Source organism: Schistocerca gregaria, chromosome X (genome assembly GCF_023897955.1).
Source record: "Schistocerca gregaria isolate iqSchGreg1 chromosome X, iqSchGreg1.2, whole genome shotgun sequence".
NCBI lineage: Eukaryota > Metazoa > Arthropoda > Insecta > Orthoptera > Acrididae > Schistocerca > Schistocerca gregaria.
The window spans coordinates 613409885-613435261 of NC_064931.1; the positions used below are offsets into that span (position 1 = coordinate 613409885).

The 25377-nt window shown below is 36.9% G+C and overlaps 1 protein-coding gene across 50 annotated transcripts in view; it reads right to left on the reverse strand.

Moving 5' to 3' along the window:
• Window positions 1–293: 293 nt before the first annotated feature.
• The window catches only part of LOC126299121 (twitchin), a 484418-nt gene continuing 459334 nt past the window's right edge, over window positions 294–25377 (reverse strand). For all 50 annotated transcript variants that reach the window (XM_049990829.1, XM_049990822.1, XM_049990871.1 and 47 more), the window contains 7 exons: window positions 23649–23794; window positions 22160–22316; window positions 15985–16107; window positions 15363–15560; window positions 12534–12647; window positions 2041–2285; window positions 294–1290 (listed from right to left, as the gene is read on the reverse strand). In XM_049990829.1, coding sequence (XP_049846786.1) covers window positions 2083–2285; window positions 12534–12647; window positions 15363–15560; window positions 15985–16107; window positions 22160–22316; window positions 23649–23794 — 941 coding nt within the window. In that variant the 3' untranslated portion in view covers window positions 294–1290; window positions 2041–2082. The remainder of the gene's footprint in view (window positions 1291–2040; window positions 2286–12533; window positions 12648–15362; window positions 15561–15984; window positions 16108–22159; window positions 22317–23648; window positions 23795–25377) is intronic.

Genomic DNA, 25377 nt, shown 5'->3' on the forward strand with positions numbered 1-25377 from the left:
CATCAGTGGCTAGTGTCCTGTGAGTTACCAGCTGAAACCTGACCACCAGCAATTATTTATTATATCTGGAAAGTGCTTGAAATATATTTCTTTTTAATGTCAGTATATTCTGTAATATTCAAGGTTTGCTGGAATATTCTGTTTGTATACACAGCTGCACTCTCTGTGCTGTACATGGGTGTTCATAATAAACATTCTTTCAGTCGAAGTGTTGTATTTCACTGATGGCCCCTCTTTCAGATTTGGACTCAAGTGTGATTATGATATTACAATATATATTCAAATGCAGGATATTGTCTGTTCACATTACCGTTTATTCATACACCATACCATTGAAATATACAGAGTTGTGAGTTCTGTTGAGAATAAGTACACAAACATTACAAGATATAGAAGTCTGCGTGTTAAACTCTTGTCTTTTACATAAAATAGACAGTTTAGTTTTTTACAATGTTTAGAGAAAAAGGAACTCTAAAGACAGAAGAATAACACCCAGTTCCATACGAACAAAGCTACAGTTTTCATAGTTTTAAGCAATTGGAAAGTAAATCGAAGTACAAACATCACTAGTTTAAATGCCCTTCATCCATTTACATACAAATGAATTGTACAAAATAATTTAATAATACATACTTACTAAAATTCAGGTCTTAATAAAAATATTTATTTCTTAAAGCAATCAGTAAAAAAATACTTTCACATATACATATATATATGTACACACATGCATGCATGCACACACATCCAGAACCAACCTCACTCCTTTTCACACTCACAATCATACTCCGAAATGCACGTGCTGCACACGCGTGTTGTCATCCACACAGATATACCTGTGTGTATCCATTTCTGATTGCATAACATTTAGGGACCAAACTTCAGTTGACTAGAGCCCATCATACATGATGACAACAGTTTTCAATTCAGACTAAAATGACAGAGAAATTACATTAACAAATTAATGGATGTGATATGATGACTATGCTATATTTAAATAATGTCGATGATTTTATGTTGGTGATGGGTAGAAAACTGTTTCATGGTGCATGATGTTCACTCAATAATTTAATTTGTGTGTCACTTTGAGGATGCTGGCAAATAATTTTTACAATTAATATGGCACAATGTATGAATATATGGATAAAGGAACAATGGTTTTATCTTAAATAAATATATGATAACTTATATGTATATATTTATTTTTGCACTTTTCATGACAGGCTGTCACTCAGCTCATCCAAGTTGGTCATTTCCAAGCTCCCTCAGGAACACAATGGCATTAAACAGAGACTGAAAAAGAAAAATGATATTTCAATGCAGATGAATGCTATTTACAAGCAATATAAATCATTCATTTCGACTTCATATAAAATATAGGTGACAATCAAAAACAAAATGCAAACCATTCAAAATAGTGATGGGGGAGAGTGGGAGGGGGAGGGGGAGGAGGAGGGGGAGGGGAGAGAGAGAGAGAGAGAGAGAGAGAGAGAGAGAGAGAGAGAGAGAGAGAGAGAGAGAGAGAGAGAGAGAGAGAGAGAGAGAGAGACAGAGAGAGAGAGAGAGCACAAATAAAGTAAATATGAGCAATGTTAGAAGGACAAGAAAGGCTAATACTGGAAAGTAGAAAGGGCACTGAGAGGTCCACATGGAGACAGTTGTATGAAGGGGTATGGGTGGTAAGTTTCATTTCATGCACTGCATTGAGGATAAGTAACGAACATTTCATAACACTTGAAACTGATAACCATTACAATGAACAAGCAGAATTTTTATTTCAAATAACAAGATGCCTGCCTGCTGTTCAATGTATCTTCTGTTTGGTGAATAGCACTTGATGCTCACATTATCCTATTTTTGTGAACACACAGAACAAAATCGACTGTGAGTTTTAAACTGTTGTGGTTCTGGTGTCAAAAGCATTATGAAGCATCAGACCAGTGATTAACTTTTGTGATTACAAAAGAAATTACCAACTATTACAAGAATACAGACAATAATAATTAATGTAGATCATCAATATCAAAATACTAATTGAATTACCTCAACAACAATGTACTTCGCTTACAACTACTGGTATGGTCTTCAGAGTTCACCAGGAGGGCACACATTGAGAGCAAATGCAGCTGTAGTTTCTCCTTTCTTCCCTACAGCTTTTGCTGTGTACTGTCCAACATCCAAAGATGTACATTTTACTATCTCAAACTTGAACTTCTTTTTGCCATCCATAATGAACTGGTAATTTGAACTTTGTTCATCAACAGGTTTTCCATCCTTCAACCATGTCACTGTAAAATAACATTTGGTTATTAGAATCAGCTGTCAGTGCTGTAATGGTGTGGCCAGTTTTCAAACTCAGTCCTGCTCAGTTTTCAATTATATGATAAACATAGAAGATTCCAAGACATATATTTTTGTAATCTTTTGTAGTGTGTGCAGTTTGTCATTTGGTGCAGTAACCACTACAGAAGATATCTGTCATCTCTCTTTTCAGCCAAAAAACTCCTAGTATAATGTTTTAAAAATAATTTATTTGCAGAAATTTATATAAATGGGATTGGGGTGCAGCCCGTACCTTACACAGTGTATGAACTCACAATTGCTTGCAGAAAATTGGCACTGTCTGAAACACCTCACAGATAATGTTCTACTGCTCTTGCACTTTGGATGTTGTGTGAATGCTCAAAGTTCCTCATTAAAAAGTGACCGTTTTCTGACAATTTTATTTTATTAATTAACTATTCTCAACCATATTTCCAGACAATCTTACACAACAAGAAACTCTGCAACTAAACCTGAGTTTTCCTTACATTTGTGCTGGAATAGAGTTATAAAATATGGATTTATTGATGGAAATACATACAAGAAAATGATATTTGGTCATTAAAAGTCCATAAAACAGAATAAAATGCTGCTTGAATAAGATGCTGCTTGATTGGTGCCGTGGGTGAGAAAAGAGGCAGGTTAATGATACTGCACATTGCCATGACCTACCAAACTGGTAGTGGATAATTAATAAAGAATGGAAAGCAAACAAAGAGGTTCAAAATATCTTCAGCTGATTTAAGAATGCAATATTCATATTTAAAAAAATGATATGATGGTGTGGCATTGTTGGTCGAGAGGCCCCTGTCGGGGAAGTTTGGTGGCCAGGTTGCAAGTCTTATTTCAGGTAATGCCACACTGGGTGACTTGCACGTCAGTGATGATGAGGGAAACACAACACCCAGTTCACGAATGGAGAAAATCTCCAAGCCAGCTGGGAATTGAACCTGGGCCCACTGCATTGCACGCAAACACATTACCATTTAGCTAAGCAGCCAGACTGCAATATTCATGGATATAAGTGAACTTGGACAAAGATTTCATGCAACTCACAGCCTCCATCTCAACAGTGGGAAAGAATTCCATTACAAGCAAGATTTTAGAAATAGCTGATAAAAAATTAAGCTTGGAGCACAATATTTTAGAAGTCATACCTCTCAAGGACAAAAGTGATGTGTGGTAACAGAAGTGATAACTCTCAAGGTCAGAAAAGAACCATTTAGCTGTAAGCCAGGTGGGACTGAAAGCTATTAAATGGAAGCACCCAATGATCTTGGAATCTATGGAAATGATGGGGTGCAAGAATCCAACAACAACAGCAGAAATGAGGCAGCCATATGGATGAATTTTCCAAGGGCAGAAAGCACTCTGAAGTCAGTGAGACAATAAGACTCCATGCACCTGCATGGCTGTTTTTTTAAGGACAGAATCTCTCTGAACAAATCTGAGGTAAGTGATGTAATTACAATGCCCTTAGAAACTTTGGATGTTAATTTAAAATCTAGTAGACAAGCTGTGATAAATATCTCTACTTATACCACCACAATGTCCAGTCTGTCACAAACAAGGTATTCGACACTGAAGTTTTGATAAATACTGAACTTAATTTTGTCAGTGTCCTACATCTCTCTGAACACTGACGAAAGGCAGAACAGATTGCTTCATTTTCGATATCATGATATACACTTGCAAACTACTTCTGTAGAAGAAATCACAAAAATGGAGGTACTGTTGTTTTAATGACAAGTGTGTTGAAATGCAAAACTATTGACTGTTTTCAGTACTTATTGTCGTGGAACAAGCAGGATAAAACAACTATTTTTCAAACAAACAGATACTTTTGATTTAAACAAACAATACTAACCCTAACAAAAATTACAAAACTACTGCTACTGCTCTAGACCAAGTATTTGCAAACACAACCTGCACTGCAAAATGCATAAAAACAAATTTTAGTGACCATGAATCGCAAGAGGTAATCCCTCTCAGGCTATTTACTGCCCAGAGAAAGCAGGAGGGGGAAGGTTCAACACATAGAGTGTAAAAACATTATCAAGAAAAAGGTGGGAAGTAGTTTCTCAGATGCATGAGACCAACAAACAGTTTGAAACGTTCTCTGGCATTTTCCACTACTATTCTGAAACAGGACTTCCTTTCAAAACGCAGGTGTGAAGGAATACAATCTAAAATCAAATACATGGATAACAAGAGGCAAAAATCTCAAGCAATACAAAAAGAGAATTGCTAAATTACAGAAGAAGCCACAACATATACCTTCTCCTTACAGTTATATTTTAAAATCATTCAGATCTATATAAAAGTTGTATGCCACACAAAAATAATGGCTAACAGTAAGTTTATATCAAAGCTGGAAATAAATGCAAAGTAATCTGCAAACTACTAAAGCAGGATGGAAATTAAAAAAAGGAAAATATCACCCTGAATTGTGACAACAAGAGAGTTACTGACCGCCAACAGATTGCAAATCTCTTCAAGCAGTACCATGCGCACAATACAAAAAACTCTAAATGAAACCATTTACATTGCAAAAACCCTTCAAATAAATTTCCCCAGGAATTAATGGTATTCCAGATTTCCTCATAAAGGAATGTATTATAAATACTGGAACATGCCTTGCTGATATAATCAACTTATCCTTTGTGACAGGAACTTTTCCTGATTATCTTAAAATTGCCAAAGTGATCCCTATTCATAAAAAAGTGACAAAGCAAGTTTGGAAAACTACAGACCAGTCTCTTTATTATCAAGTTTTGCCTAATCACTGAGAGAATCATGTAGAGACAAGAACTAACTCCTCATTTATGCCCAGCATGGCTTCCAGGAAAGTAAATTTATAGCTAGTCCAATCTATATTTTTCTACAAAACACTCTAGAAGCAATGGTCAAAAAGCAAAATGCTGCTGGTATTTTATTGAACCTAAGCAAAGCTTTTGACATCTTGAATAACAAAATTCTGTTGAAAAAGCTCCAAACTACAGCATTAGAGGCACTGCATTAAAATAGTTCTCCTCATACTTAACGAATCAGAAACAGGGAGTAGTAATGACACATGATCCACATGATAGCACTAGAACATATTTTTTTTCAGATGCAGGAAAAATAAAAAGTGGAGTTCCTCAACAATCCATTCTTGGACCTTCCAGTTTCATTTTGCACATAGATGACCCAACCCAGATCTAAGCATTGATTCACAAATAAATACGTTCTTTTCAGATGAAGTCCAGCTAAATGACTGGTTCTATACCCAAACCTACTTTTCTAAACTTCTGTTTAAAGGGAAAAGCCTCCGTGATAATCAACTCCAGTGCAATTACACCCTCAGTGGAAGCAAAATTTTTAGACATATGGCTTCAACGTGATTTTAAATGACAGACACACGTAACAAAAGCGAATGCAGCACTGAAGAAAGTATGCTACAGCCTATATATTCTTGCCTACAAAGCAGACTTTCACACTGTTCGAACTGCACACTTTGCCCAGTTCCACAGCATTTTCCAAAAGTCTTTGATCCTCCTACTTCCCTGTTTTATTATTCTAGAAACATGTAAATATGTAAGAAAGAATTTAAAAGAGATAATTAAAAACTTTAATATACATGAACATAATACCAGGCAACTATGATAAACACCATGTCCATTTGGTAAGGACATCGGCCTTTAAAACCTCCATTACAAATAGTGCTATACAAATGTAAGACAATTTTTCACAATAAATACAAGTTATTTACTTATTTTCACTGTTTTATAAATCCCTAAGTGAATTCGTATTATATCATGGCATCTATCCAGTCACAGAATTTTTAGAACATGTGAAGTATGTCTGACTTGAATCAAGAATGTTCAAAAACTGCTGCTGCTCCTAGAGCAAGACCGAATAGAATTAGTTTATTGTACTATTATTACAGTACATTTTGATGTTATATCCATGGAGAAGAAATAAAAACTTTGAGGATCGCTGATGACAATGTAATTCTGTCAGAGACAGCAAAGCACTTGGAAGAGCAGTTGAACGGAATGGACAGTGTCTTGAAAGGAGGGTATAAGATGAACATCAACAAAAGCAAAACGAGGATAATGGGATGTTGTCGAATTAAGTAGGGTGATGCTGTGGGAATTAGATTAGGAAATGAGACACTTAAAGTAGTAAAGGACTTTTGCTATTTGGGGAGCAAAATAACTGATGATGGTCGAAGTAGAGAGGATATAAAATGTAGACTGGCAATGGCAAGGAAAGCATTTCTGAAGAAGAAAAATTTGTTAACATCGAGAATAGATTTAAATGTCAGGAAGTCGTTTCTGAAAGTATTTGTATGGAGTGTAGGCATATATGGAAGAGAAATGTGGACGATAAATAGTTTAGACAAGAAGAGAATAGAAGCTTTCGAAATGTGGTGCTACAGAAGAATGCTGAAGATTAGACGGGTAGATCACATAACTAATGAGGAGGTATTGAATAGGATTGGGGAGAAGAGGAGCTAGTGGCACAACTTTACTAGAAGAGGGGATTGGTTGGTAGGACATGTTCTGAGACATTGAGGGATCACCAATTTAGTATTGGAGGGCAGCGTGGAGGGTAAAAAACGTAAAGGGAGACCAAGAGATGAATACACTAAGCAGATTCAGAAGGATGTAGGCTGGAGTAGGTACTGGGAGATGAAGAAGCTTGCACAGGGTAGAGCAGCATGGAGAGCTGCATCAAACCAGTCTCAGGACTGAAAACCACAACAACAACAACATGTAGTGCATGTGTGTGTGTGTGTGTGTGTGTGTGTGTGTGTGTGTGTGTGTGTGTACGTGTGCAAATGAAGAATTTATATTGATTAAATTAATATCTGCAAACTGAATCTAAATCTGAATTGCCATTTCAGTTAATAACTGATCTTGAAAAGTCAATAACAACCATCTCTGCCTCAAGAAATCCAGGGTGAGATTGATTTTGTAACAATGTCATATAGTAGAATTTGGAACTTACATACACATGTTCAACTTGGAGAATATTGTTTTGATTAATATTTAAAAAATCTATGTTGAAAACAATTTATCACAAATATAAGGTAAGACTGCACCCTTACAAGGAATACACAATGGCCACAAAGCCTGTATAAATTTGTTGATACATGTAGTAGGCAGAATGGCATGTCTGAATTGTAAGGAAAAATACCACTGCCAACCTCAGCAACCTTTGTATCACAAAAGAAATCCCCAAATCTATTAACCCAATATTTGGCCAAAATAATGGTTATTTAACACCACGCAGCTCTCTGAACATACATTTACAAGACAATGAAGACATTGAATTCCGTAACATATGTTATTTACATAACATGAGAATGGTGCATAATGTGAAACATGTGACTTTTTCTCATGAAGTATTTTTGATTGTATGAGATCTCCTCATTTTTCTTAAAGACAGACTGATAAGTAAAGAGCTATGTGTGCATTAGCTTTGTAATGATTTCCATTCATCAACCTCACAGAAGAGTCACATAATAATGCTTTTATTTTACTTAAAATATCAATGAACTACACAGAGGACTACACTTCCTAGCAGTACACTTTCTTTTGATTTTAATGCAGATGGTGGTCAAAGCTGCTTAGTGTTAGGATTAGGAACTTTACTGCAAGAATTTGAAGTACAATATGATTTTTTGGTTATATGGCTTTTCTTTTCAAAGTCAGTAGTCATCAGTAGTCTTTTGTGGATGTGTTGTTGGCAAATATGCAGCAGAGAAATGTCAAGTGCCATTTTGGTGTTGGCAATTAGGTTTTTTATCAGAGTGTCCTTGAATTTGGATTCCACAATAAATTTAAGAACTTTGCTTAGTACTTTACGCTCAGCCTGAGAAAATACGACATTACTCAGGTTTTCTACACAATGCAGTTATGCTGCTAAGTTCACTGAAATGCAACTACTTTGACTTATGGCCACTGACCACACTTTGTGTATTTTCACTTCAACAGTTACACTAATGCACCTTAATGTGTTATGTACACTGGCACAATGACAAAGCCTGCATAAGGGTTATGTTTTTTCCTGTTTTATATGTGGACTTAAATCCTAAGATAGTTGTTTCTGTACCTGCTACAGTTGTTCAGAGCACTTAGGAGGGATACCATCATATGTTGCTTCCTCCATATTGATGTGTGGAACATAAAATTCTGCTGTTGTTGTTGTTGTGGTCTTCCGTCCAGAGACTGGTTTGATGCAGCTCTCCATGCTACTCTATCCTGTGCAGGGTTCTTCATCTCCCAGTACCTACTGCAACCTACATCCTTCTGAATCTGTTTAGTGTATTCATCTCTTGGTCTCCCTCTTACAATTTTTACCCTCCACACTGTCCTCCAATACTAAATTGGTGATCCCTTGATGCCTCAGAATATACCCTACCAATTGATCACTTCTTCTAGTCAAGTTGTGCCACAAATTTCTCTTCTCTCCAATTCTATTCAATATCTCCTCATTAGTTATGTGGTCTACCCATTTAATCTTCAGCATTCTTCTGTAGCTCCACATTTCAAAACCTTCTATTCTCTTCTTGTCTAAACTATTTATCGTCCACATTTCACTTCCATACATGGCTACACTCCATACAAATACTTTCAGAAACGACTTCCAAACACTTAAATAAATACTCGATGTTAACAAATTTCTCTTCTTCAGAAACGCTTTCCTTGCCATTGCCAGTCTACATTTTATATCCTCTCTACTTCGAGCATCATTAGTTATTTTGCTCCCCAAATAGCAAAACTCATCTACTGCTTTAAGTGTCTCATTTCCTAAGATAATTCCTGCAGCATCACCCGATTTAATTCGACTACATTTCATTATCCTCATTTTGCTTTTGTTGATGTTCATCTTATATCTTCCTTTCAAGACACTGTCCATTCCGTTCAGCTGCCCTTCCAGGTCCTTTGCTGTCTCTGACAGAATTACAATGTAATCAGTGAACCTCAAAGTTTTCATTTCATCTCCATGGATTTTAATTCCAACTGTGAATTTTTCTTTTGTTTCCTTTACTGCTTGCTCAATATACTGTCTGAATAACATCGGGGAGAGGCTACAACCCTGTCTCACTCCCTTCTCAACCATTGCTCCCCTTTCATGTTCCTCGACTCTTATAACTGCTATCTGGTTTCTGTACAAATTGCAAATAACCTTTTGCTCCCTGTATTTGACCCCTGCCACATTAAGAATTTGAAGGAGAGTTTTCCAGTCAACATTGTCAGAAGCTTTCTCTAAGTCTACAAATGCTAGAAATGTAGGTTTGCCTTTCCTTAATCTATTTTCTAAGATAAGTTGTAGGGTCAGTATTGCCTCACATGTTCCAACTTTTCTACGGAATCCAAACTGATCTTCCCCGAGGTCAGCTTCTACCAGCTTTTCAATTCGTCTGTAAAGAATTCGTGTTAGTATTTTCCAGCCGTAGCTTATTATACTGATAGTTCGATAATTTTCAAATCTGTCAACACCTGCTTTCTTTGGGATAGGAATTATTATATTCTTCTTGAAGTCTGAGGTATTTTGCATGTCTCATACATCTTGCTCACAAGATGGTAGAGTTTTGTTAGGTCTGTCTCTCCCAAGGCTGTCAGTAGTTCTAATGGAATGTTGTCTATTCCGGGGGCCTTGTTTCGACTTAGGTCTTGCAGTGCTCTGTCAAACTCTTCACGCAATATCATATCTCCTATTTCATCTTCATCTACATTCTCTTCCATTTCTATAATATTGTCCTCAAGAACATCACTTTTGTATAGACCCTCTATATACTCCTTCCACCTTTCTGCTTTCCCTTCTTTGCTTAGAACTGGGTTTCCATCTGAGCTCTTGATATTCATGCAAGCGGTTCTCTTTTCTCCAAAGGTCTCTTTAATTTTCCTGTAGGCAGTATCTATCATACCCCTAGTGATATGTGTGTCGACATCCTTACATTTGTCCTCTAGCCATCCCTGCTTAGCCATTTTGCACTTCCTGTCGACCTCATTTTTGAGACATTTGTATTTCTTTTTGTGTGCTTCATTTACTGCATTTTTACATTTTCTCCTTTCATCAATTAAATTCAATATCTCTTCTGTTACCCAAGGATTTCTATTAGCCCTCTTCTTTTTACCCACTTGATCCTCTGCTACCTTCACTATTTCATCTCTCAAAGCTACCCATTCATCGTCTACTGTATTTCTTTCCCCCATTCTTGTCAATTGTTCCCTAACGCTCTCCCTGAAGCTCTCTACAACCTCTGGTTCCTGCAGTTTATCCAGGTCCCATCTCCATAAATTCCCACATTTTTGCAGTTTCTTCAGTTTTAATCTACAGTTCATAACCAATAGATTGTGATCAGAGTCCACACCTGCCCCTGGAAATATCTTATAATTTAAAACCTGGTTCCTGAATCTCTGTCTTACTATTATATAATGTACCTGATACCTTCTAGTATCTCCAGGCTCCTTCGATATATACAACCTTCTTTCATGATTCTTGAGCTCTGTGCAAAATTCTACCAGGTGTCTTTCTCTTTCATTTCTTCCCCCAAATCCATATTCACCTACTACATTTTCTTCTCTCCCTTTTCCTACTATCAAATTCCAGTCAGCCATGACTATTAAATTTTCGTCTCCCTTCACTACCTGCATAATTTCTTTTATCTCATCATACATTTCTTCAATCTCTTTGTCACCTGCAGAGCTAGTTGGCATATAAACTTGTACTACTGTGGTAGGCGTGAGCTTCATATCTATCTTGGCCACAATAATGCATTCACTATGCTGTTTGTAGTAGCTTACCCGCATTCCTATTTTCCTATTCATTATTTAACCTACTCCGGCATTATCCCTATTTGATTTTGTATTTATAACCCTGTATTCACCTAACCAGAAGTCTTGGTCCTCCTGCCACCGAACCTCACGAATTCCCACTATATCTAACTTTAACCTATCCATTTCCATTTTTAAATTTTCTAACCTACCTGCCCGATTAAGGGATCAGACATTCCACAGTACGATCTGTAGAATGCCAGTTTTCTTTCTCCTGATAGCAACGTCCTCCTGAGTAGTCCCCGCCCAGAGATCCGAATGGGGGACTATTTTACCTCCGGAATATTTTACCCAAGAGGACGTCATCATCATTTAACCATACAGTAAAGCTGCATGCTTTTGAGAAAAATTATGGCTGTAGTTCCCCTTGCTTTCAGCCGTTCGCAGTACCAGCACAGCAAGGCCGTTTTGGTTAGTGTTACAAGGCCAGATCAGTCAATCATCCAGACTGTTGCCCCTGCAACTACTGAAAAGGCTGCTGCCCCTCTTCAGGAATGACATGTTTGTCTGGCCTCTCAACAGATACTCCTCAGTTGTGGTTGCACCTGCGGTAGAGCTATCTGTATCGCTGAGGCACGCAAGCCTCCCCATCAACGGCCAGGTCCATGGTTCATGGGGGGCATAAAATGTTATAAGCATAATAACTTTTATTATGATGTAGCTTGATAATGCTCAAGGAGGTCAAATCAGCTATTTAATAAGTGATGAAATAAAGTGTTTATTTTAACATAAAAACAACCAATGCAAAAAATTACTTCGTTAAAGAAATTCAGTAATCTACAGTCTGTTTACCAGAGCAGGCACAATATCAGAGACAGTTTCAAGCAATGTTACTCAACAAATCACCCGAATTCCCTTTTCCATATTTACTACACTTACTGAATTCTCTTTGCTGTGAGTACAGTCATTACACTGAAACATTTTACCTCACACTAGGGAGAAGCTGGTTGTAAATAAGTGCTAGCAAAAATTTAATCTTAAGAATTCACAATAAATTATGGAATATACAGACACCTGTAATAATGGATTCTAAATTTATAGAGCGTAACAAGTGTATAAAATTGGTGAAGTGTGCATATGAAGGAATGAATGCAACAACTCTTGATTTCCGTCAAATATGGATCTGTAATTTTTTAATGACATTTCATCTGATGTACAGATGTGAAGCTGAACACAATGGGATGAAGGAAAGTGGTTTAAATGAAAGGAACATACATCAATAAACACTAATCCACGTGTCACATGTGCCACTGAGAGGACTACAGTCTACAAAATCAAAAGATAAACTTCAAAAATAATTTTATGAAGGGGCAATTATGACAATTAGAATGCGGTATAACTCAGTCTAAAACAAAAATTACTGTGTAAAATAGTGAAGTTTACCTTTGACTGGAACTTTCTCTGTCTCACACTCAAACCTCACACTTTCACCTTCTTGCACTGTGGCAGACTGTGGGAATGTTTTGAAAACTGGACTCTTTGGCTCCTCATTAGGAACTGAAACACATGAAATATAACACTGTAAGGGTCACTGTGGCATATTTTTATAATCTGTAAGATTTTGTCTGATCTTGAGTGTGTTCCCTAACAGCAGAGTACAACACAGTCTTTTTTTACATATTTGTGCAGTTTAAATTTGTAGCATATTGTAATTATGAACCTTCCTGCAGGATTAAAACAATCTGTTGACCTGGATCTTTGCCATTCATGGACAACTCTTTTCCAATTGAGCATGCCTGAGGGATTAATTTAAAGTTTCAAATGCCAATAACCATCTCCTTATTCTCCAAATTCCATTGTTACACCACACAACAATAAATATAATGGTAATTATTAGGTTAACTGTTTTAACTAACAGGCACATCGAACCTCTTCACATCTGCACCTGCACACCAATAACAAGAAATGGACTCCCTGCAACACTGATAAGAGATTAGCAGCATCTGGACTAAGGAATTAAGGTTCCAAGTGTGGGCTGCCACTAACACAACACAAACAACTCTGTTTGCAGTAGTTCTGTAACCAGGAAGCATAGACTGCTGATGCATGGTTTTGCACTGTGTTCAGTGATGACTATCATCGGCAAGTATTGGGGCAACCTGGGTAGAGGTCCCATTCTTTCAATGTTTTGGATAGGCACTTTGGTGTTACTCCTGCTGTCATGATGTTTGGGGGCCATTGGGTATGACTTAAGATCATGGCGAGTAGTAATTGATGGAACTGTGACAGCACAATGGTATGGCATGGACGTCCTGCATCCTTATGAGTTACCTTTTATATGACAGTATTGTGATACCATTTTTCAGTAGGACAACACTCATCCACGCATCATGAATCTCAATGTACTGTTTGTGCATTGTTGAGGAACTCCCATGATGAACAAGATTGCCAGACCTGTCCCCCAATAGAACACATGTAGAAAGACCAGCCCAGGCATCAACTCCGTCCTAGTGCCAGTATCCAGGATATCGAGGAGCAGTTATAACAGTTGTGGGTCATCTTGCCTCTGGAAAGGATACAATGGCTCTATGTCACCCTTCCAAGCCAAATAAATGCATACTCCAGGCCAGGGTGGTGCAACATAATACTGATAAATGGGCTCATACAGCCAAATTCTTTGTAAATTTGACTTGATTTTGTTATCTCTGAGATAACATCATATACCCTCTCAACCCATGAAGTTTCATTTCCTTTTCCCCTCACCTTCTGGTTCTTCAGTTTTTTGTCAGGCACTGTGTATATAGGTGGAACTGTTAAGATTTCAAGGTCTCTAAGTTTTTTTTCTGCAAAATTATTGTGGCTGTAATTTTACAATATGCCTTAAAGCATTCTTCTGGAGCAACCAGTCTTTTTATATGAGTCTTGGCAGCACAAGCCGAAAACAGTCTGCAGTGTGACAAGAATGTATATATGAGATCACACAATGTCTTTAGTAATGTGTCTCCATTTACTGTCCTAGACATCTTCCTCATTAGGAAGACATTTGAACAAATTTTTGGATATAATTATTTATGTGGTTTTCCCAAAACAAGTATTTGTCTACTACCACACTGAAGAACTAGTAATGCCTTGTCTCTTGTAGGCATGCCTTCCCAACTTTAAGGCTGATTTTCAGTGTGTACATTTCTGATGGCGTGACTATCACTGTACGTTGCTATTTTTTTTTTCAGTTATGAACAGGTTTTTATTGCTGAACTACTGAGTTGCACTTTCTACAACACTGTTTTTAACAAAGTACTATACAATGTCAGCTACTTTTCCTCTCATATTGTAATGAGGAAGTTTGAAGTTTCTGCAACAGTGTATCATAACATACATAATCGAAAGTTTTGGATAGATCTTGGAACAAACCACAAACTTACTTTTGGCCATTTAATGGTGTCACTATGTGCCTCCTGAAATTTGCAATTGTTGAGTTGGTTGATCTACATGTATGAAATGTTGGGCATTGCTTAGGATGTTATTCCTTTCGATGAAGTGTATCAATTTGTTTTTTACTACCCTCCAATTACTTTTGACAACACTGAAGTTATAGTGATGGGTCTGTGATTTGCTGGGTTATACTAATTACCTCCTTTTAAGTATTATGTTTCCATTCTTCGTGCTACTTCTTTTCTATCTGCATTTATGAAAGTCCACACAGCCTTTGCTATATAATGTGAACTTTCAACTCCTTTCTTGAAGTACGGTATTAGATTTCTCTTAATAATGTGTGGTAAGCTCTCTTTCTATTCCTGAAGACTTCCTTACTAGTTGAGTTTTTATTTTTTAAATTTGTTTTGGAACTACTCACACAAAAATTACAGTTCGTCTCTTGGTCATTTAATGTTTGATATGATGCACTTTTTACCCAGCTTTCTAATTATATTTTTGCTGTTTTTAGAGCATGCAGTATTTATGTAATAGCATAAAGTTGAACATCTAACAGTGGATATTGCTATATAACATTACTCCCTTTTTATGATATAAGCATAACATTTAACCTTTTTAGAGTAGTCTCTTCCAACTGCCTTACTTCTGTGAATGTGACTTCATTGTGTTCTCAGTTATTCATCATAATGGTCTGAAATTGCAGGTGATATGGCACAAAAATTATTTGTGCAAATTAAGATAATGATAAATGATTATTCTTTGGTTTATAATTATCATACAATTATCAGAGAGGTAGTTTTTAAATATATGCTGTATTTATTAAAGTACTCATGCACTTACCTAGTACAACAAGTGTACAACTGCTGAATGATTCACCAGCATCATTGAATGCCTCACATGTGTAAGTGCCGGAATCTTCTGGGAATATTTCAGCAATATTAAGTTTGTATATATTTGCTTCATTTGTGTATTCAAAATCTTTACTTGGCTTAATTTCTTTATTATTGTGGAGCCAAATTACATCAAACTTTTTCGCACCTGTAACAACCAAACATGAATTACCAATTTGCTACTAATGTTCTGATAAATAACTCAGATGAAATCAGTACTGAAGTTACTATCAACTTTTCTATGTAGGGTCTCTTTGTCTATCATCTTAAGTATGAAATACAGAATGAGTGTTTAGTTACAAGGAAACAAGATAATGCTTGCTTTTGTATTGAAATATTATTAACACAAATAACTCTTCAATCACTGAAGTCATTCAATGAAATTGTTACCTAACAAAACATGTAGTCAGCACTTTTATTTTATAGTATATATCTCTCTGTAAGGAATTAACTGAGATTGCCTGTGAAACTGAAGTGGGTTAGAGATGTATCAGAAGTACTTTCCACATAATATGTGTTTTTGAGTGCTGTCTGAGTGTGGGTAATATGTTAAACTGTACACAAATACTTACCAATAATCCTGCAGGACAATGTAACTGGCTCTCCATCTTTGACATATGCAGATTCTAAGTGACTCACAATCTTTGGAGCAGAGTCACCACCTTTGCTCTTGGCTCCAGCAGCTGACTCCATTGCTGAAATCATAAAGCAACACCAGTTAGCTTCACAATGTACATACGAAACAATGTACTGCAGATATGTTCTGCATGAAAGCATAAAATCTCACAATATGAGATTAATAAATAATTATTTGCTACACACAAATATACAAGTGTGTGTGTGTGTGTGTGTGTGTGTGTGTGTGTGTGTGTGTGTGTGTGTGTGGAAAAAGAAATAATTTGTAGAAGATCATGAAATTAATTGGGTTCCTCTTTGTTCAACGACAGCTAAACTCTTTACTTGAAACTATCTCTACTACACTCGTGTCCACACAAATTACTTCAATTGTTTATAGGACATTGTGCCAACAAATTTTGATTGTTGGGGGTCGGCATGTGAAAGTTTTCAGTGCACATGGAAACCCAGCATAAAGTATGAGTAAGAAAAATTCATCATGAATTATCATCCAAAGAAAATGCACTGGCAAACATAACTAATGGCAATAAGTGATTAAATGTGCTATTACTACAATTACATCTTTGTAAACAGTACATTTACTTTCTTATGACGTTTGTTGTGAATGATGAGACAGAATCTAAAATAATAGTAGTATTCATAAACATAGCGCTTGGTGCAAAAATACCCTTCACTATCCACAAATTAACCTTCTTCTTACACACGAAGTAGCAAAGTAGACAGCACAAAAATATTTGACCACCTGCGTTGTAAATAAAAGGTACTGGCAGATACTGCAAGTTTTAAAACAAACTGAAATCATTTCTGCTTCATAACTTCTTCCACTCCATAGATGATCTTCTAAATAGATAGTATCTGTATGTGTGTGGGTTACAGGTATCAGATTTGGTATATTAAGATAGAAAATACAGTTGTGTAGATGGACAGCATTAAGTTATGTTTCCACAAATAAAATGTATTTTTATTTGTACACCTCCTGACACATTCCACTTTATAGTGAATTGACACTAATATGATCCATGGATCATGCAAAAAAGTAAACAACTCTGTTATTTTTGACACCTTTTCAAATCACAACATACATATATTATATAACAGAAGTAAGCTGGAGTGTCATTTAATGTCTTACAGAGGCATTAGCTGACAAACTGTTACCTCTTAAGCCTCACATTAATCAGTGCTAATTTCTGAAGTTGACTGATAACTGAGCTACCATGTGACTTCACTTCTGTAACATGAGACAAAGTGCTAACAAGCTGTGGAAGAAATGTAGTATTCTATGCTATGAAGGCTCATACATTACAAGCAAGAAGTTAGGGGAAGATATGATTTTTGAATGAGGGCCCAGTGTCATACCATTGCTCTCTATAACATCGTCAGATGAGAAAGTGCAGCAATTACTTTGAGTTTCTTTCCATTAATTTGAACAAGTGTTTTACTGAAACACTGGAATTTTTCAAAATCAACTACCTTCAACTATTTTTCTGGTAGAATACCTTACTGAAGATCCTCAAGATATCATGAGTAAGAATATGAAACAACAGCTCATTGACTCAATGCATATTTAATACACTCAAAAAAGATTATACTACACACTGTGAGTGTCGTTATTTTGGAAAGATACCTTTTAATTCATGAAGATTTATTTAGAGAGTTCTAGATTATACACTGAACCACCAAAGAAACTGGTACATACATGCGTATTCAAATAGAGAGTTGTAAACAGGCAGAAAATGGTGCTGCAGTCGGCAATGCCTATGTAAGATAAGTGTCTGGCGCAGTTGCTGCTACAAAGGCAAATTATCAAGATTTAAGCAAGTTTGAACGTGGTGCTATAGTCGGTGCATGAATGATGGGACAAAACATATCTGAGGTAGCAATGAAGTGGGGATTTTACCGTATTACAATTTCACGAGCATACCATTAATATCAGGAATCCGGTATAACAATCTCCATCATCACAGTGGCCAGAAAAAGATCTTGCAAGAAAGAGACCAATGATGAGTGAAGACGATTTTTCAACATGACAGAAGTGCAACCCTTCAGCAAATTGTTGCAGATTTCAATTCTGGGCCATCAAAAAGTGTCAGTGTGCGAACCATTCAATGAAACATCATCGATATGGGCTTTCGGAATGGGAGGCCCAGTCATGTACCCTTGATGACTGCATGACACAAAGTTTTATGCCTTGCCTGGGCCAGTCAATGCTCACATTGTTGATGACTGGAAAGATGTTGCTGGTCAGATGAGTCTCATTTCAAATTGGATTGAGTGGATGGACATGTACAGGTATGGAGACAACCTTATGAATCCATGGACTGTGCATGTCAGCAGGGGACTGTTCAAGCTGGTGGAGGCTCTGTAATGGTGTGGGGAATGTGCAGTTGGAGTGATATGTGGCCCCTGATACGTCTAGATATGACCCTGACAGGTGACATGTATGTAGGCATCCTGTCTGATCACCTGCATCCATTCATGCCAATTTTGCATTCTGACAGACTTGGGAAATTCCATCAGGACAATGTGACACCCCACACATCCAGAAATGCTACCGAGTGGCTCCAGGAACACTCTTCTGAGTTTAAACACTTCTGCTGGCCACCAGACTCTCCAGACATAAAAATTACTGAGCATGTCTGGGATGCCTTGCAACATGCTGTGCAGAAGAGATCTCCACTCCTTTATACTCTTATGGATTTATAGACAGCGTTGCATAATTCATGGTGTCAACTCCCTCCAGCATTACTTCAGACATAGGTGAGTCCATGACACATCATGTTGGAGCACTTCTGCATGCTCGTGGGGGCCCTATATGGTATCTTTGCCTCTTCATTGTACATAGGGAAATGTGTTTCAACAAAGTTGAATAAATTATTTATGAAAATTTCATTCTTCCAGTCATTCTTCCAGATTTAATTAAAGTTTATGAAATCGGGTATGAGTCTATAAGTTATACATCAACTACATTATCACACTCAAAATCTGTGCAAGTGGATTGAGAAAACAATGTAGAGAACTGTAAAAGGTCCAGCATATGAACCAGAAACTATAAAGCAGAAGTTGTGATCAGCAGTAACATTTGATGTGAAAAGAAATGCAGTTGCACTGGTGAAATTATATCCCATAACAAGTTTTGGATTTTGAGGACATTACAAAGCAAAGAAAAAAATACTTGTTGACAAGGTGGGAGGCAAATGTGGAAAAGATAAAAGGTAGGGACTAGGATACTTGAGTTTGGATAGGTGTGTGTACAAAAGAATTTGCCAAATCAAGAGATTGTATTGAGCATGCTAGAACGACATCTTTCAGCAGTAGGTGATTGTGGCATGTATGTCCTTTACATCATTCAACCAAAAGTATCCTGACATCTCTATGTAATATGAAATTAATCACTAGATGTCACAAGAGGTGGACCCAATAGTATAAATGAAGGCTGGGAATATGCTGTCAGTAGAGAAGCAGTAATAGTAGGATGAGTCAGTCAGGGCAGCTCAGTTACTTCAAATGTGGACTTGGCCACTGAATGTCACATGAATAACAAATCCATCAGGGACATTTCAATCCTTCAAAACCAGTCCAAGTTGATTGGTGGTGATGTGACTGTGAAGTGGAAATGCAAAGGAACAATGACAGCTAAGCTGAGACCAAACAGAGCACGCATGCTAATGGAGAGCACCATCAAGCATTGCACAGGAAGGTTGTAAAAAATTGCATGAAATCAGTGGAAGGAGTCACTCATGAGTTCGAAATTGCTACTATCAGTTCAAGTAACACAAAGATCATACATAGGAAGTTACAAAGAAGGGGTACTGTGGTGTCACCGCCAGACACCACACTTTCTAGGTGGTAGCCTTTAAATCGGCCGTGGTTATTGATGTTGAATAAATATTATTATTGTTACTATTATTACTATTCATGTCCCAGCTCAAACTTTGGAGCATTATACAGTCTGAACATTGGGCATAATTTTGCATGATGCCAATGCCTTGTAATATCTTGAGTGCTATAATACAAGCAGCAATGCTGCAACAGTTGCTGTAAGGGTCAAAGTCATACTTTTCCTTTACTACATTTCTCAAACTACCTTATAAGACAATGTCCACCCATATGGTGTTTAGAACACCCAGTCACAGAAAAAATTCATCTTTTGTAAACCTGTTTGTTATGTATTTCACTGTGTGGACATGCATGTTTCATGATTACTTGGCAACTGTCCCAGTAACGTACTCAGATAGACAGTACCGACAAACTATGGGCTCAGATAAAGGTAGCATGACAGGAAACATTCTGGTCACAGCATGTGGCTCCTTAAGGCGTGAATATAAACTCTTATTACATCTGATCTTATACTAGGAAATTGTGGCTTTTAACAGTGATTTATCATACTTGCTGAAATAATTTAATTAATTCAGTAGCATTCATAGGGCCTCTGTTGCACAGTCTGTAAATGATTCTTTTTATGATGTTGAAAATTTTGTCTGTTTGCAATAACTGAATTACATGGAGCTTTGCTGAATTTACAGTTGACTAACACCAAATGTGCAGCACTTGCAGATGTACAGGCAGAAAGCAGAGTATGTCACTTCACTACCCAGTTTCCTGATATATTGTCAGTTCAGTATGAATTAACTCTCAGCATTCTTCTGTGCATAATATCCTATCCTAAACCATTAAATTTGAGATCTGCTACTCACAGTAATTTACACATTATGACCACCTACTTAATAGTGTGTTGGTTCACTTTTGGAACACAGAAGGGCAGTGATTCTGTGTGGTATTCATTCAACAAGTCTTTGGTTAGTTTCAGGAGGTACATGTTACCAGATGTCTATGCACATGTCACATAAATTATGGGCTGGTCATTTCTGAGCACAGAACTGACACCTGATAGTATCCTAGTTCCATCAGGTCCAAACAGGCAAATTTGCTGGACACAACATCAGTTTCAGTGTCATGCTCCTCAAAACATTACAGCATGATGCTAACTTTATAACATGGACAGTTATATTGCTTCATGATGCCATCACTGTTGTGTAACACATTGTGCAGATGGAGGAGGTCCAAAATAAAGTTCATGTATATCACTGCTGCAATGGTGCCGTCGATTACTACCCATATTCAATAACAGCCCAGGTGAAGTGAATGACTCCCTTCAAAGGATAACACAGCCCCCACTGGTTTGCGTCCATATCAAAATGCCTATTTTGAGCACCCATTCACCTGGATGCTGGAATATCTAGACACAACCCTTGGACTGGTCTCACAAGAAAAAATATTCACTTTATAAGGTGACACATTTTCATTGATCCATAGTCCAATTTTGATGATCCTGTCCCACTGAAATCACATATGATGACCTCACTGAGTCAATGTGGGAAATACTAGCGGTTTTCTGTTGCAGATCTCCATGTTTGACAATGAGCACTGAACAGTGTGCTCCAAAACATACGTCCCCCAGCACTGTACTCTGTCACCTGACCTGCCACAGTACAATGATTACCCTACTTTACAGAGAAGGCAAGTCTCTGACCTCCACATTCTGTGACAAAGCATGGGTGCTGAACGCCTTGTCATCTATTCACAGTTTCCACACCCTTCAACTGCTTTCCATAGATACTCATGACAGTAGCATGTGAATAACTGACCAGCTTTGCAATTTCCGAGATGGTCATTTCCAGTTGCCAGGCCATAACAATCTGTCCTGTGTCAGTGGGTTTCCCACATTTGTGGTTCTTATAGTTGCTAGAATGACTTCTCATGCTTCTCTGCTCCACTTAAATACTTTTCGTACTGTGCCATGTGGCCACAATGACAAAAAGCAGCATTCAATCCCATGATGGGCAACACTCATAATGTTTAGCTCACATAGGTTCATTAATGACACTTTCTTTGTTATTCCTCTTTCTTGGCTCTTCTTGGGAAACTGTTAACACTTATAGGATGATCACATAAACTGAAGTCGATCTGATTTGTGATTTTGTTAATACTTGTGAAAGATCCCCACTGCTTCCTCTTCACAGCCACTCAACCACTCGCTCACTCACTATTCATTCAGGAGTAGAGAGGAACTGCATTTCACAGGCATCTGACACTTCTGTTCATGTTACTTACGTTTAACTTTGAGTTTACACTTTGTCTTTGCAGTCCCTATGGAATTTGTAGCCTCACAGCAGTATTCTCCTTCATCTTCTGGGAAAACTTCATTTATTGTGAGGCTAGCAATGCCTCCTTTGTACTTCAAGTCAATAATGTCAGAAGAAGTCAAAGTCTGCAGATAAAAAGTAAAGAAATGGTTAATGTTGTCATTTACATAGTATCTGTATCTTATAATATTGATGTTCAATTGATTTTCACAACTACATCAAACATACACTAATCATTTATAATGAAATGTTTGATTGCAAGATGTTAAAATTTGTTAGAAATATTTTCTATGCTATAAGTGACATTTTATTTCAATGAATAAAAAAAAGAAATGAAGAAGGAAAAGTGTGTTTCTGAATGTCATATAACTTTATCATAACCACAAGTGAAAGCGGACATTTTCTTTGTAATATCTCGATAGGACACTGGATGTGAATACCTGTTTCCTGTATTGAATAACTAGAACCAGGCCAGGCTTAGTTTTATCTATAACTCCACAGTACAGTATTCACAAACATTATGAGTAGTAGATGCTCATCAGAATAATAATCACTGACCATGATACCACAAGAAGCTTATTTTCCATGCATGCAACATGGGCTCAAAATGGTTCAAATGGCTCTGAGCACTATGTGAAACATGGGGTTAATAGCCAAGTACTACATCGCAAGTGAAGCTTTTGTATTTTCTCACTCATGCTACAAACTTCAATAGGCTAGCTGGTACATTTTATGAAACATAAGACAATGAATAACCAGCTGGCTGCAAACATCTGCACTACCTCTGTGCTCAAATGTTCTTTACTTTCTTTCAGAGGAAAATGTGTCGTCATATCTACATTACAACTTGCCAGTACAGTAAATTAACTCATGTAACAGGGGCATAAGTATGTAATAATAGTTCATTCACTTTACTGGGATTCAGTATCTGTCAGCTGACACTTTACATTACCAGATAAATTGTAATGTATACTTCACTTTGATGAACAGAAGCAGTAAATTGAACTGTGAATTTCTTTTAGTATTAAAGATGAGAAGCAATATGAATGTTCTGTGCAATTACAGAATAGAATTCATAGTTCCACAGTGATGCAGATAATACAAGAAGTCTGAACCCACACTTGCATACAATCACTTGACAAAATATTACAAACAACTGTTATTCCCTTGATTTGTCCACACTTTGTCCAACTCACTAACCAAAGAGTTCACCTCACGGTATGTCTGCCTTATGCAACAGAATTTCATATCTCTTCTGTATTTGCACTGAAATTTATTAGTATGTCACAGTACAAGATCCATCCTAATTTAGATATATTATGATGCAGAAACTCAAGTTTATGGCTATATTTTGATATCAGAGAAATATTAGACGCTATAAGTGACCACTTTTGCAGTTTTATAGTCTGCATAATGATCATGCATCTTACAGTCTGCATAATGATCATGCATCTTACCTCTCCATTCTTACTCCAGGTGATCTGGGGGTCTGGATCTCCTGTGACAGTGCAGCTCAACTGCAAATGATCACCATCATTTATGGTGAGATCTTCCAATTTCTTAGTAAATGCAGGAGCACACATTAAGGAATCATCAGGTGGCACTGAAATAAAAATGAGTAGAGATGCTTTATGAAATCAGAACAATGGAAATGAATAAAATAATATACATGAAAAGGAAAACCAAACACATAAATGTGCACAAAATGTAAACATTATGACAATATAAACACAGTATTTCAATAAATGTGCCATTTGTTCTTTGTTTTGTAGAGCTCAGTGTTGTTAAAGTATAGCAGGAAGGATAAATCTAAGATTTTTTGTGAACTGTATGTGTTTGTCATTGAAAAGCGACCCAACAAGTGAAAATGTTACTTTAATTATCTGTGAGATGACATACATATGAGGAAAGCAAAATTCTTTCCTCTAGTGGATTCCAGACTAATATCTGTCATTGCACCAGAGAGCTCCTTAGAAATATGATAATATATTTAATGAGAGTTGATTTGATTTGTTGAATACAAATTTTGCTATGTATTTTTGAACATGATATCGTTAAATAATCTTTGATAAGGGAAAACAAACATTGTAATGAACTACTCTGTTCCAAGTTGAACATAAGTTTGAAAACTAGTTATAAATTTAGTGTATTCCCTGACCTGTTTAATGTATAATAGTCATGAATATGTGAATCATAGTTTCAAGAATTAACATTCTACAAATGTGTTTGATGCTTACATGTGTCTCAAAGACTAACATGGCACATAAAAGGCAGTTATGTTAGGAAAGGAACACTTTATTTTCATGAGAAACATTAAAAACCATACAAGCTAGGATAAGCATAACTAAATCATTATTTTGACAACATCATGCCTTATAGCAGTGTTTTTTTGTTGTTATTATTATTTTATGAGGCAAGCACAAACATATTCTGAACTGGATCGAATGAAAATCTATAATGATTTCTGCCCAGTGATAAATATCTCACACATCCACTTTCAGTGACCTACACATCAACACTTCCTGCATTCTTTCAATGAAATATGTCACATGAAATTTTTGAACTCCACTATTACTTCTATAAATTGCAGATTTTCTACCAAAAATTGTGTTATAAAGAGTTAAATATCAAATGAAACTGTATGGTTTCAGAGAACTTTTCAAGTCTCAGCATCTATGATGCATATATGCAGACTGAAGCAATGAACGAATTTTTGTACCAAGGCCGGGATTCAAACATGGGATCCTCTGCAATCCTATTTGAGTTTAGGGGGAATATGAAATGAGCTGAGGCATGAGTGGGAATTTGGATTGTGGTAGGAGGTGTGCTAGAGTACACAGTGCAGTTGTGCAAAGCCACTGTCCCAGAGTTGCACAGTGGTTAGCACACCTGCCTACTGAGCAGGAGGTCCAGGTTCAAATCCTGACCTTGACAGAAATTTTCATTCATCACTTCAGTATGCATATATGTTGTTGTTGTGGTCTTCAATCCAAAGACTGCTTTGATGCAGCTCTTCATGCTACTCTATATATGATCCCTCTGAATCTGCTTACTGTATTCATCCCTTGGACTCCTCTATGAATTTTACCCCCCACCTGTCCAGTATTAAAATTATGATGCCTTGGTGCCTCAGAATGTGTCTTTCCAACTGGTCCCTTCTTTTAGTTAGGTTGTACCACAAATTTC